Source organism: Labeo rohita, chromosome 13, assembly GCF_022985175.1.
Source record: "Labeo rohita strain BAU-BD-2019 chromosome 13, IGBB_LRoh.1.0, whole genome shotgun sequence".
NCBI lineage: Eukaryota > Metazoa > Chordata > Actinopteri > Cypriniformes > Cyprinidae > Labeo > Labeo rohita.
In genome coordinates this window covers 14105731-14118939 of record NC_066881.1, presented here as the reverse complement: position 1 = coordinate 14118939, position 13209 = coordinate 14105731, and the positions used below count along the sequence as shown (strand labels likewise).

General features: G+C 38.7%; 1 protein-coding gene across 1 annotated transcript in view; it reads left to right on the top strand.

Moving 5' to 3' along the window:
* The window catches only part of srbd1 (S1 RNA binding domain 1), an 85820-nt gene that overhangs the window by 28913 nt on the left and 43698 nt on the right, over positions 1–13209 (top strand). The window contains exon 15 of the mRNA XM_051126870.1: positions 8493–8584. Within this exon, the coding sequence (XP_050982827.1) occupies positions 8493–8584 (92 nt within the window). The remainder of the gene's footprint in view (positions 1–8492; positions 8585–13209) is intronic.

Sequence of the window (13209 nt, the reverse complement as noted above, 5' to 3'; positions counted from 1 at the left end):
GTATGCCGCAGCGTATGCTTGATGGGGCCGCAAGATGATATCCATCATACGCTGGAACGTCGCGGGGGCCCCGTGGAGGCCGAAAGGGAGGGTCCGGTACTGCCAGTGGCCACTAGGGGTAGAGAAGGCAGTTTTTAATTTAGCGGTAGGAGTAAGAGGTACTTGCCAGTAGCCTTTTTTTAGGTCCAGTGTGGAGATGTACCGGGCCCTCCCCAAGCGATCTAACAGCTCATCAACCCGAGGCATGGGGTAGCTGTCGAACTCGTAGACTTCATTCAGCCGTCGGAAGTCGTTGCAGAAGCGGAGGGTGCCATCCGGCTTGGGTACCATGACAATGGGGCTGGACCAAGGGCTGCGAGATGGCTCGATTACTCCCAACTTCAGCATTTCTTGAACCTCTTCCTCTATAGCCTGCCGCCGAGCTTCCGGGACTCGATAGGGCCGTTGCCTGACGATCACTCCAGGGGGCGTCCTGATGTCGTGTTGGATGACGTTGGTCTGCCCAGGCCGAGAGGAGAACACATCCGAAAACTGACCGACCAGATGTTGAAGCTCAGCTTTCTGGGCAGCTGACAGGTGGGGATTTACGTCAACAACCACGGGATCAGTGAGACTTAGGGCGGCGAGCTGGTCCCGGGTCCCGGTCCATTTTTTAAGCAAGTTAATATGATATAACTGCTCGGCTTGCTGTTTACCTGGTTGTCTCACCCGATATGTCACGGGGCCAATCTTTTCGATCACTGTGTAGGGCCCTTGCCATGAGGCCAGGAACTTGCAGGCCGAAGTGGGGACCAGGACCATGACACGATCTCCTGGTTGGAATTCCCGTGGTTGTGCTGCCCGGTTGTAGTGGCGTTGTTGGGCCTGCTGAGCTTTACTGAGGTGTTCCCGGACTAACGGCATGACCCGGTCGATTCTCTCCCTCATCTGTCGAACGTGCTCGACGACCGTGCGGTGGGGGGCAGGCTGCTGCTCCCAAGCTTCCCGGGCTACGTCCAGGAGCCCCCGAGGTTGACGGCCAAACAGGAGCTCAAAGGGGGTGAAACCAGTTGAGGCCTGGGGGACTTCGCGGATGCCAAACATAACGTAGGGAATCATGAGGTCCCAGTCCCTTTTGTCCTCCGCCGCCACTCGTCTAAGCATTTGTTTGAGGGTTTGATTAAAACGTTCGACCAATCCATCCGTCTGTGGGTGGTAGACCGTTGTCCTCAACTGGTTCACCCGCAGCAGCCTGCAAAGATCAGCCATTAGCCGGGACATGAATGGGGTTCCTTGGTCGGTCAGAATTTCAGCCGGGATGCCGACCCGGCTTGCCAACAGAAACAGCTCCTGCGCGATGGACTTCGCCGTGGCCTTCCGTAGGGGAACCGCTTCTGGATACCGGGTGGCGTAGTCCACGATGACTAGGATGTGTTCATGTCCTCGGGCAGACTTAGGCAATGGCCCTACCAGATCCAATCCGATGCGCTCGAAGGGCACCTCAATGATGGGTAAAGGGATGAGCGGGCTGGGGGGAGGAGTCCTGGGTGTCGTGATTTGGCAGGTCGGGCAGGCTTGGCAGAACCCCCTGACGTCGGCCTCCATGCCCGGCCAGTGGAAGCGATCGCGGATCCGCTGGACAGTGTTCGTTACCCCTAGGTGACCTGCCATTGGATGCGCATGAGCTAACTCCAGGATAGTTTCGGTCTTTGTCCTTGGGACGACCAGCAGTTCCTTCTCCTCCCCCCTTCGCTGAGCGACACAGTATAGCAGACCGCTTCGGACGATGAAATGCGGGAGAGGATGGGGTGATGGGAGGACGTCCTGGCCGTCGATGCGCCGCACTTGTGTCCAGCAATGTTTAAGGCGATCGTCCTCCCGCTGTTCTTTTCCAAATGAGCCCCCTCCGACAACCTGCTGGAACACATCAAAGAAGGGATTAGTATTATGAGAGGGAGACTCACCATCCCTCCCACTGTCCGAAGCAAGCAGGGCTGGCCGGCGATGGGGACCCAGGGGCCGGCTGCGAAGTCGGCGATTCCCTCTCGGGCTGGCGGGTTGGGTGACAGTGACGAGCAGGCGCTCGAAGCCGGGCCAGTCTCTTCCCAGCAGTACGGCCACCGGGAGGTCTTTCACCAAACCAGCCTCGACAGACCAGGTACCAGGTTTAGCGGAGATGGTCACTCGGCGAGCGGGAACCTGTTGGGTGTCCCCGTGTACACACGTGATAGGCAGGAAGGTTTTCTGGCCGGGTTGGGGCGGACACAGCCGAGACTGAATGAGGGTGACCGCACTGCCGGAGTCTAGAAGCGCCCGCATGGGTTTTCCGTTCACCTTAACCTCCGCGGCCGGAGCTGCCGGTGGTGGGTCTTGATGTACGATGCAACCCGCCAGCCAGGTCCGGGGTGGAGGCGCAGATTCGGCGGTGGGCATGGGCTCGTCCGGAGGAGAGGGAATCGCCGGCCTGCTTACTGTGCGCGGGGTGCCCTCCGGCGCGCGTCGCTCCTGGCCCACCCTCCGAGGGAACGGCGGCGCTCTTTCCCCAGCCTCTCGATGGTACATAGCATCCGCCAGCTCGATCGCCTCCACAAGCTCCAGGATGGTGGTAGGGTTTTTCATCTCGACTGCCTGACGCTGGGAGCGCGGCAGCGCGCGGAGGAGGCGATCAATGACCACTCGTTCCACCACCTGCTCTGCCGTGGTTTCTCCCTCGAGCAACCAGTGTTGGGCGATGCGCGACAACTCACGGGCACGGATGGCAGCGCGGACTTTGTACTCCCATTCTGTGGAACTGTGGCCAGATGTTCCACAATTTGCTGCTGGCGGATAAGACCAAGTCTTGCGCTGGAGAAGGTCTTCCATCTTCAGGGAAGAGCGCCGCATGTTCCCTAAACAGTGAGAGAGAGGAAAAAAAGTTTTTAGTGGGGTGTCGGGCTCTCACTTGCCGGTGATTCTTCCTTTAATCTGCCCGCATTCTCCACCAGTGTCACAGGGTGAAGAATCACACGACAGAGAACGCTGGTCATTTTCGACAGGAGGGGGGGCTTTATTATAATACTTTGGTGGAACAGGTGCAGAAAGAAGACGTGGGGTGCGGATGGCTGGTGCTCTTCTTCGGTGCGGCCCTGCCGGGTGGCCAGATGTTCCACAATTTGCTGCTGGCGGATACTAGTCTGACTCGGTGAGGCGCTGGAGAAGGTCTTCCATCTTCAGGGAAGATGCGCGAGATCCATGTTCTCTAAACAGTGAGTGAGAGGAGAGGAAAAAAGTTTTTAGTGGGGTGTCGAGAGAGAGAAAAAAAGTTTTTAGTGGGGTGTCAGGTCTCACTTGCCGGTGATTCTTCCTTTAATCTGCCCGCATTCTGGTGGCAGTGTCACGGGCTGAAGAATCACACCAGGGCGAGCTGAGTGAAAATTAGATACGGAGGGTGGATTTTATTATAAACTTTTGAAAACAGGTAGTGTAGAAGACTGGGGTGCTGTTTTGGCTGGTGCTCTTAAAAACACTTTCATTCGAAAATGTTGTCCGTGTCGTGCTTTTATATATAAAAACAGCATGTGTGATTATTATTATCGTTATTATTATAAGGGGTAGATGGACCAGCCTGGAGGATGATGACAAACGCTGAGAATACCACAGTTACTTGCAGTTAGAAGGGCCCCGGCCATGACTTTGCCCAGAGACTCTCATAGAGACATGATAGTCCCCCAAGTGTGAGTGTATTTGGGTGTGAGTAACTGAGTGAGTGACTGTCAGACCTCAAGGGTCATTAAGTCATCTGCAGCACTTGCAGGCAGGTTTGGTCTTTGTTCTTATGTCTTGGTGTCCACTTGAGCCAGGCCTTCACTGCCTGCCCTTTTGCAAGTTCAGCCGTGCCCTTAATGAAGAGAAGTGGATGTGTAACTGTGGCAGAATGGTTCAGTACACATTAACCCTTGAAGCCCTTCTGATTTGTACAAACATGATAGGTTTGACTTTTTCTCAATGTCCAATACCTGCTTGCTAGGGGTGTGTGATATGATGATTTTTAATCGTGGACAATAAAAATGTCTCCACCATCTGCTTTTTGAGAAATATTGTAGTATCATGCTATTCCATCAGGTGTAGTTCTGGCGCCTCCATCTCAAATGTACATTATTTGCTTTAAAGCCTTGCCAGTTAAACATTTTATATGCGTGCTGTTAGGACGTGCTTTTCTAGTGCGCGTACAACTCAAATGCGCGCACACTAAAATCCTGTCAAATAGCATCTAATTACTGAACTAAGTTATGTATCGCGTCTCAAAACACACAAGATTTACATATAAACACAGTTTATATAAGCTTATGTCTAAAGTGAAAGTAAACAATTGAGAGAAAAATGGATGCTTGCCTGTATATTAGATGCGCGCAGCTCTTAAAGGGACTAAACATGTCGCCACTTGTCGTTAAAGGGATAGTTCACCCAAAAATTATAATTCTGTCATTATTTACTCATTTACATGTTGTCCCAAACCTGTATTAATTTCTTTCTTGTGCTAAACACAAAATAAGATAGTTTGAAAAATGTGGGTAACCAAACAGTAGCTGGTCCCCATTAAATTTAATAATAGAAATGATCAAACAGATAACATTCAACAGAAAAAAGAAACTCATTTAGGTTTAAAACAACCCGAGAGTGAGTAAATGATGGTATTAAAATAAACTCTATGACAGAATTGACAGACAGATGAAAAATAAGTTTTTATTTTTTGGTGAACTATTCTTTTAATGTTAATAAAACAACAAAAAACAAAGAAAAATCACTCACTGCTCTTGACTGAAGAACTTTAATACAGTTGTTTTAATAGGAATCAGTATACAGTTGATGTATATAGTGTATAAGTATGTAGTGTTTCACTTTTTTTTTATTTAATTCAGTTTCTTTAATGCTCCTGCTAAATACACCTACTGTACCTGAAAAATAAAACACAATTTGTATTATTATTATTATTATTTTATAATATATAGTTGATCTTTTTTCTTATTTTTTGATAACAAAGATAAAATAATTACAAAGATTTTTTTATCTTCGCTCTCTTTTATACTTTGTTACCTTGAAAGTCTGTTTTTAAAATAAGGAAATTAGTTTGGCTTTACTGCTCAGACAACTTGCAACATGACAAAGAATTGTTATTAAATCGTGAATCGTGATATTTCTGAAAAAAATCGTGAATCGAAATATTTTTGCCATATCGCCCACCCCTACTGCCTGCATATTTTTTCATTTTTTGCTACTTTTCTGGTGAATCTCTTGGCAGTGCATTTGTGTACAAGATTACTGGTCTGAAAGAGACATTTAAAATGCTTTCCATCCTTGAATGTTATGAATAACAGTTCATTTTACTTGGTTATTTGTTATTTATTTATGTGGTGTTTCTTTCTTAATTTGTTAATACTCTTACTAACAACCTGCTTCACCTTGACCCCTAGGTCATATGCCAGGGCTTGTTAAAACTGTCATCATGGCGATGTGTCAGCTATGGGAGAGAGAGGGAGGAGGGGAAAGGGTCTGAAAAAATGAGGACACCAGTCAAACTGGAGGTCCATGTCATAAAGCCTCTGCATCCTGTCATGAGTATGATGACACTAATTGGCAAAGTTACCCAAGGGGCCCTTAGGCACCAAGAGAGAGGCAGCAAATGTAATGGAGGCTGCAGTGGTGGTCTGGCCTAATTTGTAGGGTCATTCTGTAACAGTGGTGATAATCAAGTGTGGAGGACATTTATCCCTGCTGATGTTTTCAGAGAGAGGTCAGTTTAATTAACAACCAGGCAGTTGGGAAGAATAGAATGTGTACATACATACAGAAAGGAGAAAATGTTTAGAGGAGAGGGGGATGATTTGAGCCTGTGGGGAAGTTAAGCCACCACTTATTTCTAGGCAACCTTAAACAAAATCGGTGATATGACCACACATATTTGAAGAGTTATCCATTTTACTAAGCCCATGGTGGAGCGAGGCACGGGGAATAATTGGTAGCTGTATTTAAGTTCAAAAAACAAAGTGATTTTTTTTATGTTAAAGGACTCCTGCTTCTTTTGTTTGAACAATTACAGACAAATCTGAAAAAATATCTCACAAGTGTTAATATAAGGCTATACTGTTACTATGCAGTTAGCTCTAAACTGCTGGATAATACAAGTTTGTTAAAATGGTAGGAGTGGGGTAATTTGAGCCAGTGCCTCACTCCGTCTTACGATTATAAAGTATTATTTTACTGTAATTCAACTTAATATTAATTTAAATTTTAGACCAAACATTTATTTTGTTCTTTGTTTTGAACTTGATTTATTTCTGAAAAATGTAAAAAGGTCTTGTTTATGAAAAGTGGCCCTTTAAATTTTTATGAAAACCTTTAAAAGTCCCAGTACTGTAAGGTCAATTTATTAATTCTTCAGTTTGCACTTTTTGTTGAGTTTTTACAATTTTTTTTTTATATTGCCTTTAAAGTTGTGAACTGTTTCTTTAAATAATTTTATAATTAATATTAAATACTGAATTTCTCTCCCATTGGCATAGCATGAGGTAAAATGTTCAGTTATACTTTATCGTAATCAGTGGCACAGTTTAACTCCATTTGGCTCAACTTACCCTCTTCTAGGCTCAGTTTACCCCAGGTTGAACCAAGAGACCACAGTTTTTGGAAAGCCATATTTTGAAAGCAGTTTATTATAGATCCAAAGCAGAATTATTTTGTTACGTATCCAAATAAAAGGATTACATGCCGAGATACTAGCAGTCTTCTTTATTCTTATAAAGTGCAAAAAAGGTGCTTCGGTCACATAGGTCCTTCCTCAGTGTTCACGTTCTCTTAAGATGGTTCATTATATTCAGTTCCTCACGTCAACATGTATCTAATCAATTCATGAATCAGTGACAGACCAGTGGCAATTTACAAATATATCCAGATGAGATACAGAAGAGGATTATTTTTTTTTTAATATAAAAGAAGATCTCCATGCTTAAGTTGGACCCATTACTGTTATGTGTTCACTTTAAACACACCGTAAGTAAAAACTGGCTCAACTGTTATTTTATTTAATAATTACGTGATAATATTAATAGAATTTATATTACATATATTATTATTATTAGTATTATTATTATATAAATATCATGCACTGATCATGCACAGTCTTTTCCAACAGAAGTATGTAAAATCTATTTTGAATTTGTCAAAAATGCAATAGCACGTTTATCATTAAGTCCTCTAGATGGCAGTATTGACCCATGATTTCAGGGTTCGCTTGGCCGGTTTGATTACCAGAAAGAACATTGTATAACTGAAATAAACTGTTAATTAAAAAAAATAATAATAATAATAAAATGTAAATCTGTGGTATGTGGTATTTATCAATATTTATTAAGTGGTAAGACAGTTAAAAAAATGTTTGAATAATTATCCTTAATGATGTGTTTGTTGCCTAACAGGGCTTTTAGTAGGCTCATGTTCAGGTAGAGATAATCTTACTGCTGTGAATATATCTTTCAGCTTTAAGCCTATATGGACGGAACCCCAACTCCCTCAACTGGGACCCACTTTGCAGTCCATAATCCAGTAAATCACTTTGAGTGACAATCAGCACAATGCACGTGCTACATAAAATGTGCTGAGAGAGATTTAATCTAGTTAACACCTAGTTAAGAACCACTAACCTAGTGATTCACAACAAGATGCACTCCAGAGAGTACATCTAAGATGTCAATACTTTGCTAAGTCAGAAAAAAAAGACGACTTAAGAATATTTGGTCAGTAAATGTTAAATGGAATTCAATACCTGTTTATATTAGAGAGAGCACAACATTTAGTCATTTTAAAAGTGCAAATATGTGATCATTGTCCTGATTTTAACAATTCTGTGGAGTATGGTGTGATATTGTATTGTTTGTGATAGAGTATTGTAATTTTGTAATAACATCCTGCCCAGGGACTACAGACGCAGCTAAGATATAGCTAACTCTGGCACAAAACGTGTGTTGTGCATGGTCCCTGATAAATAAATGAAATAAACGAAATTAAACTAAAAAACAGTAATAATAGTTATTTTCAGATGTGTCTAAGCATAGAAACCGGTTGTAATCTCCTAAATGCTGTAACCAATAATCTCCTGAACCCAGCATAACAGTTGTTGCAATTTACATGTATATCTGTGTGTGTGTGTGTGTGTGTGCATTTACCATTTATATATATATATATATATATATATATATATATATATATATATATATATATATATATATATAAATGCCGTTTTTTTTTCCCATTGAAAACAGGGTTGTATTGGGAGTTTGTCTTCCATGCATTGCTGTTTACTCTAAAGTTCAGTGCCTGCTTTATCAACTACAAGTTTTCAATGGAAATGTATTTAAATTGAGTCTTTGGTCTGTCGCCTCGTAGACGTACTGAGGGAGCTTCATAAGTTCATTGGGGTCTTCATGAGGTTACCTCTGATTTCCTTGGAAATGTGCTTCAGTGTGTCTCTGTTGTTTCAGTATAACAGATGAAGCAGGAGCGTCCATCTACAGTGTGAGTCCTGAGGCTGTTAAAGAGATGCCTGACATGGATCCCAACTTAAGGAGTGCAGGTAATTTACATATAATTTACAAATAGTGATCAACCGTTATGGGTTTTTTAATGTCAGATGCCTAAATCAAGAAAATGGCAGATATGTGTAATGCAATTAAATAATGTTAAATGAAACAAAAACAAAATCTGAAATCAAAGAAACACTTGAACTAAAATCAATAGTGAAATTAAAAGGCCTGTACACAATTGTTGTCAATTATTTCTTTATTGTTTGTAATATCAAAACTTTAAGATTTTGTTTTTCCATTTTGGAATTTGTTTTATTTATAATGATTATTCATTGTTGGTTTTTTTTGTGTGTGTATGTTCTGTTGTGGGAAAGTTGGAAAAACTGTGAAATCAAAAAGAGTGTTGTTTACTCTTTTTGTATGTAATATGTCACTCTTTTTTTACCTTCAATAAAAAATATAAAAATAAAATGACATAATTTGTAATAACTGTAAAATGTAATAATTTATAAAATACAATATTATTGAAAAAATGAAAAGATTATACAAAAAAATAAAATATTATTTCGGCAACAATAGCCTTGTTGGCAAGTGCGCCAACATATAGCACCGCTGCGCTACAGGCGTCCCGAGTTCGAATCCCTACTCGAGGACCTTTCCCAGTCCCTTCCCCCCTCTCTCTCTCTCTCACCCACTTTGCTTCCTGTCTGCTTTACACTATCCTATCATAATAAAGGAAGAAAATGTCAAAAATTAATCTTTAATAAAATAACAAAATATTATAAGATGATTCAAAAATTAAAGGTACATTACCAGTCAAAAGTTTTTAAACAGTAAGATTTTATAGTTTTTAAAGAAGTCTTTGTACTCACCAAGCCTGCATTTATTTGATTCAAAGTACAGCAAAAACAGTAACATTTTGAACTATTTTTTACTATTTTAAATAACTATTTCTACTTGAATATATTTTAAAATGTCATTTATTCCTGTGATTTCAAAACTGAATTAGCATCATTACTCCAGTCACATGATCTTTCAGAAATCATTCTAATATTCTGATTTACTGCTCAAAAAACTTGCATTATTATTTTTATTATTGTGTTGAAAACAGCTAGAATTTTTTTGTTTCAGGTTTCTTTCTTTGAACATTATAAATGTCTTTATCATCACTTTTGATCAATTTAAAGCATCCTTGCTAAATAAAAGTATTATTTTCTATAATTGTTTTCCAAAATAAATACAATTATACTGACTCCAAGCTTTCGAATTCTGTAGTGTATATTGTTACAAAAGCTTTTGATTTCAGATAAATCCTGATCTTTTGATCGTTCTCTAGATCTTTTTTGTTTAAATATTGGTAATAATAATAAAACAAAATCTTGAACAGCAAATCAGCATATTAGAATGATTTCTGAAGGATCATGTGACACTGAAGTCTGGAGCAATGATGCTTAAAATTTAGCTTTGATTACAAAGTAATCAAAAATATATTCAAATAGAAAACAGTTTTAAATAGTAAAAATAGTAAAATTTGGATCAAAAAATGCAGACTTGGTGAGACTTCTTTAAAAAAAAAAAAACATTAAAAATGTTACTGTTCGAAAAATTTTGACCGGTAATGTACATCTAAAAATATCTAAAAAATATATAAATATTATTATAAAGTGTACAAAATTTTGCAGCGTAATCCAAAGAAATAAACACATTTGTCAATATAACATACATTAGAATACTTTTGACTAATTACGTTTTACAAATGTCACTGCAGAGCAACAAAATATACTCAAACAGAAAAAAGAATCCTGATATTTTGACAACAGTTATTGACCTTTTAATGGTAAATACGCTTTTCTATAGATTAAAGACTTGATTAGTATGATTTGAGAGTATGATTTTAGGATTTTGCAAGCGTACAGCCTTGTGCACATGAATGTCAAAGCTGTTATATTTTCCAGTGCCAAGAATCCAAGTCTCCAGTCACACTGGCCTTACCTGTCAGTCCAACTCAGCTCCCACTCAACCAGACCTTTGCTCGCCATTTCAGTCAACCCTGTCTCCGTAGTCTGAAACAGACTCCCTGTTTCCTTTAGGCCACATTTATATCTCCAGTTGTCAATGCATGAGGCAGTGACAGTACCTTTGGAAACAGTCTTTCACAGTCCATCAAACCATCTCGTTTCACTTCTCTTTGTATCTGTCATACCCATTAGATATGTTTCTGTGAAACCGAACTTTCTGTAAAAGGTTTGCCTGTGTTTAGACCACACAAGCACCCTCTCCACTCTTCCAAAAATAAAAAAGCAAGGCGAAAAGTTTGGAAATCACTCAAACGTTCTCGAAAAACAGGATCTGAGAATTATTCCAGACTTCCTCTATAAAAGCAGTAAATCAGTATGGGATTAATCATAAATTTTCCTCTGGTCAAGTGCAAGAGCAAACTAGGGAGCTATATTTAACGCTTTTATGAAAGGCGTAAGAAATTGGACTATCCTATGTGGGATGTGCGTAAACGTGTGTAGTGTTTCGTGTTTCATGCATTAAACACTGCTACGTTACTAACATGTACATAATTAAATAAAATCTGTAGTTTTTATTGGATTTTTTTTTTTATCCAGTGGCTGTTTTAGAATTAGATGTTTTTGCCGCTTGGTGTCAATAAATGCATTTTTTTGTTTTTTTATAAATATATATAATTATGATATGTCCTGCCAAACCCACACTGTCATACCTGCAGTAGACAAAGGTGCTCATACATTAGGACATTTTTTTATTTTTTGGTCTGTGTTCGGCTCTCTGTAAAGATCAAGGTGGATGTGCTGGCTGAAGTGGGTGACTGTGGAAGGAGGTTTTGAGGTGGCTTGATCGCCAAGCCTCACTCGCTGCGTCTCCACATTGAACTCTGTGGGAAATTGCTGCCTGTAATAATATTTGGAAAGGGATGGAGTTTCAGCTCAGGCCTTGTACGGCGCACACAAAAGCACTTCTCTCCACTCTCTGTAATGTGGAGGTTGTGCTTGGGCAGAAAACCACGCAATGTCTCACATTCTGTCCTGTGTTTTCTGTCTGAGTCGCTCTCTTTCTCACTCTCGCTCTCTGACGCGCGCACACATGGTCGAGTAAGGGTGAAAATATGACTTTTATTTGCTGACCTTCAACAAGACTAGATAAAGCTAATGGAACAAGTGCGCTGAATTGCTTATGTTCATTTCATTTTATAATATTGTGTTTGGCTGGTCACATTTCCTGGGATAAGTTAGATTCGGGTTTTTCTAAATTGGGTTTTTATTTGTCTTTAATTGAGTTCTTATTTGACCAGACCTTTCTTAGTTGGCCCATGTCTTTGCCTGTCTTTGACAATTTACTAGGAAAAGGGGATTCATAAGTGAGTGTGTATATTATTGGACCAGTTTTTCTCCCACTCTCTTTGTCAGATGATGGCATATTCATTTGTAACTTGGCCTGTTAAATGATCTTGTCATTTGTTCACAGTTTTTTTTTCTTAGATTAAGCCTTGCGCTGTTTTTGCTTTATTGTAAATTGTATTTTTTAAAGATTAAAGTGTAAAAGTCTTGTTGACTGACAGAACGTAAATAATAACATTGACATTAACAGTAGTTATTGGAAACGGTATATTAATTTGGAGGTTTTTTTTTTTTTTGGTCACATTTACATTTACTGCTGAGTAGTTGTGTATGAAAGTTTAAATTAAATTAATTTTAAATTAATTAATTATAAATTAATTAACATTTAATTTAAATTTTAAATAAAATACATGTAAAATAAATTTGAATTTAGTTTAAATAAGTGTAATTGTGATTTTAATTTTTATTAATGTTATTAAAATGAAATAAAACAACAAATTAAAATTAAATTAATTTAAATTAAATGTGAAATAAAATTGGTGAAATGAATAAATGTGAATGTGAATTTTTATCCAACTTTTTTTTGTTGGATAATGATGCTCTAATGTTAAAAAAAAAAAAAAAAAAAGGAAAATTGTGATATAAAAATTGTGATATAAAAAGTCACAATTACCTTTTTAACTTATTCTGTGATGGAAATAGGCTTCTAAATTTTGTTAATTTAATTTAATTTAATTTATGTAATTATTCATTTTTGTCCAACAACTGACTTTTTTGCTTAATGTTTTAAAAAATCTGAATTGTGATATAAAAATTACTTTTTATTTAAAAAAAAATACTAAAAAATAAATTACTTTTTTATTTTACTCTGTGATGGAAATAGTCTTCCATATATGTTGCAAATGCTGATATTTTATTAAATGCAAATCTTGTTTAAATTTAAATTTAAATTTAAATTAAATTAAATTGTAAATAAACTAAAATTAAATTGTAAATTAAATGATATTAAATTGTAAATTAAATTAATTTAAATTACATTTTAAATTACATTTTCAATTAAATTAGAGTAAATTTAAATAAATAAATGTAAGTGTGATTTTTTTTTTTTTTTTTTTTTTTTTTTTTTTCCCAACGGCTTTTTTCCCCTCATAATTCTCTGATTTAATGTGCTTTAATTGTGCTTTTATTTTATTCTGTGATGGAAATATGCTTCCATGTATGTGTTGCAAATGCTAATATTTAATTAAATGCAAATCTTGTTTATTAAGTTAGGTTTAAATTAAATTATTATATTATATTATATTATATTATAT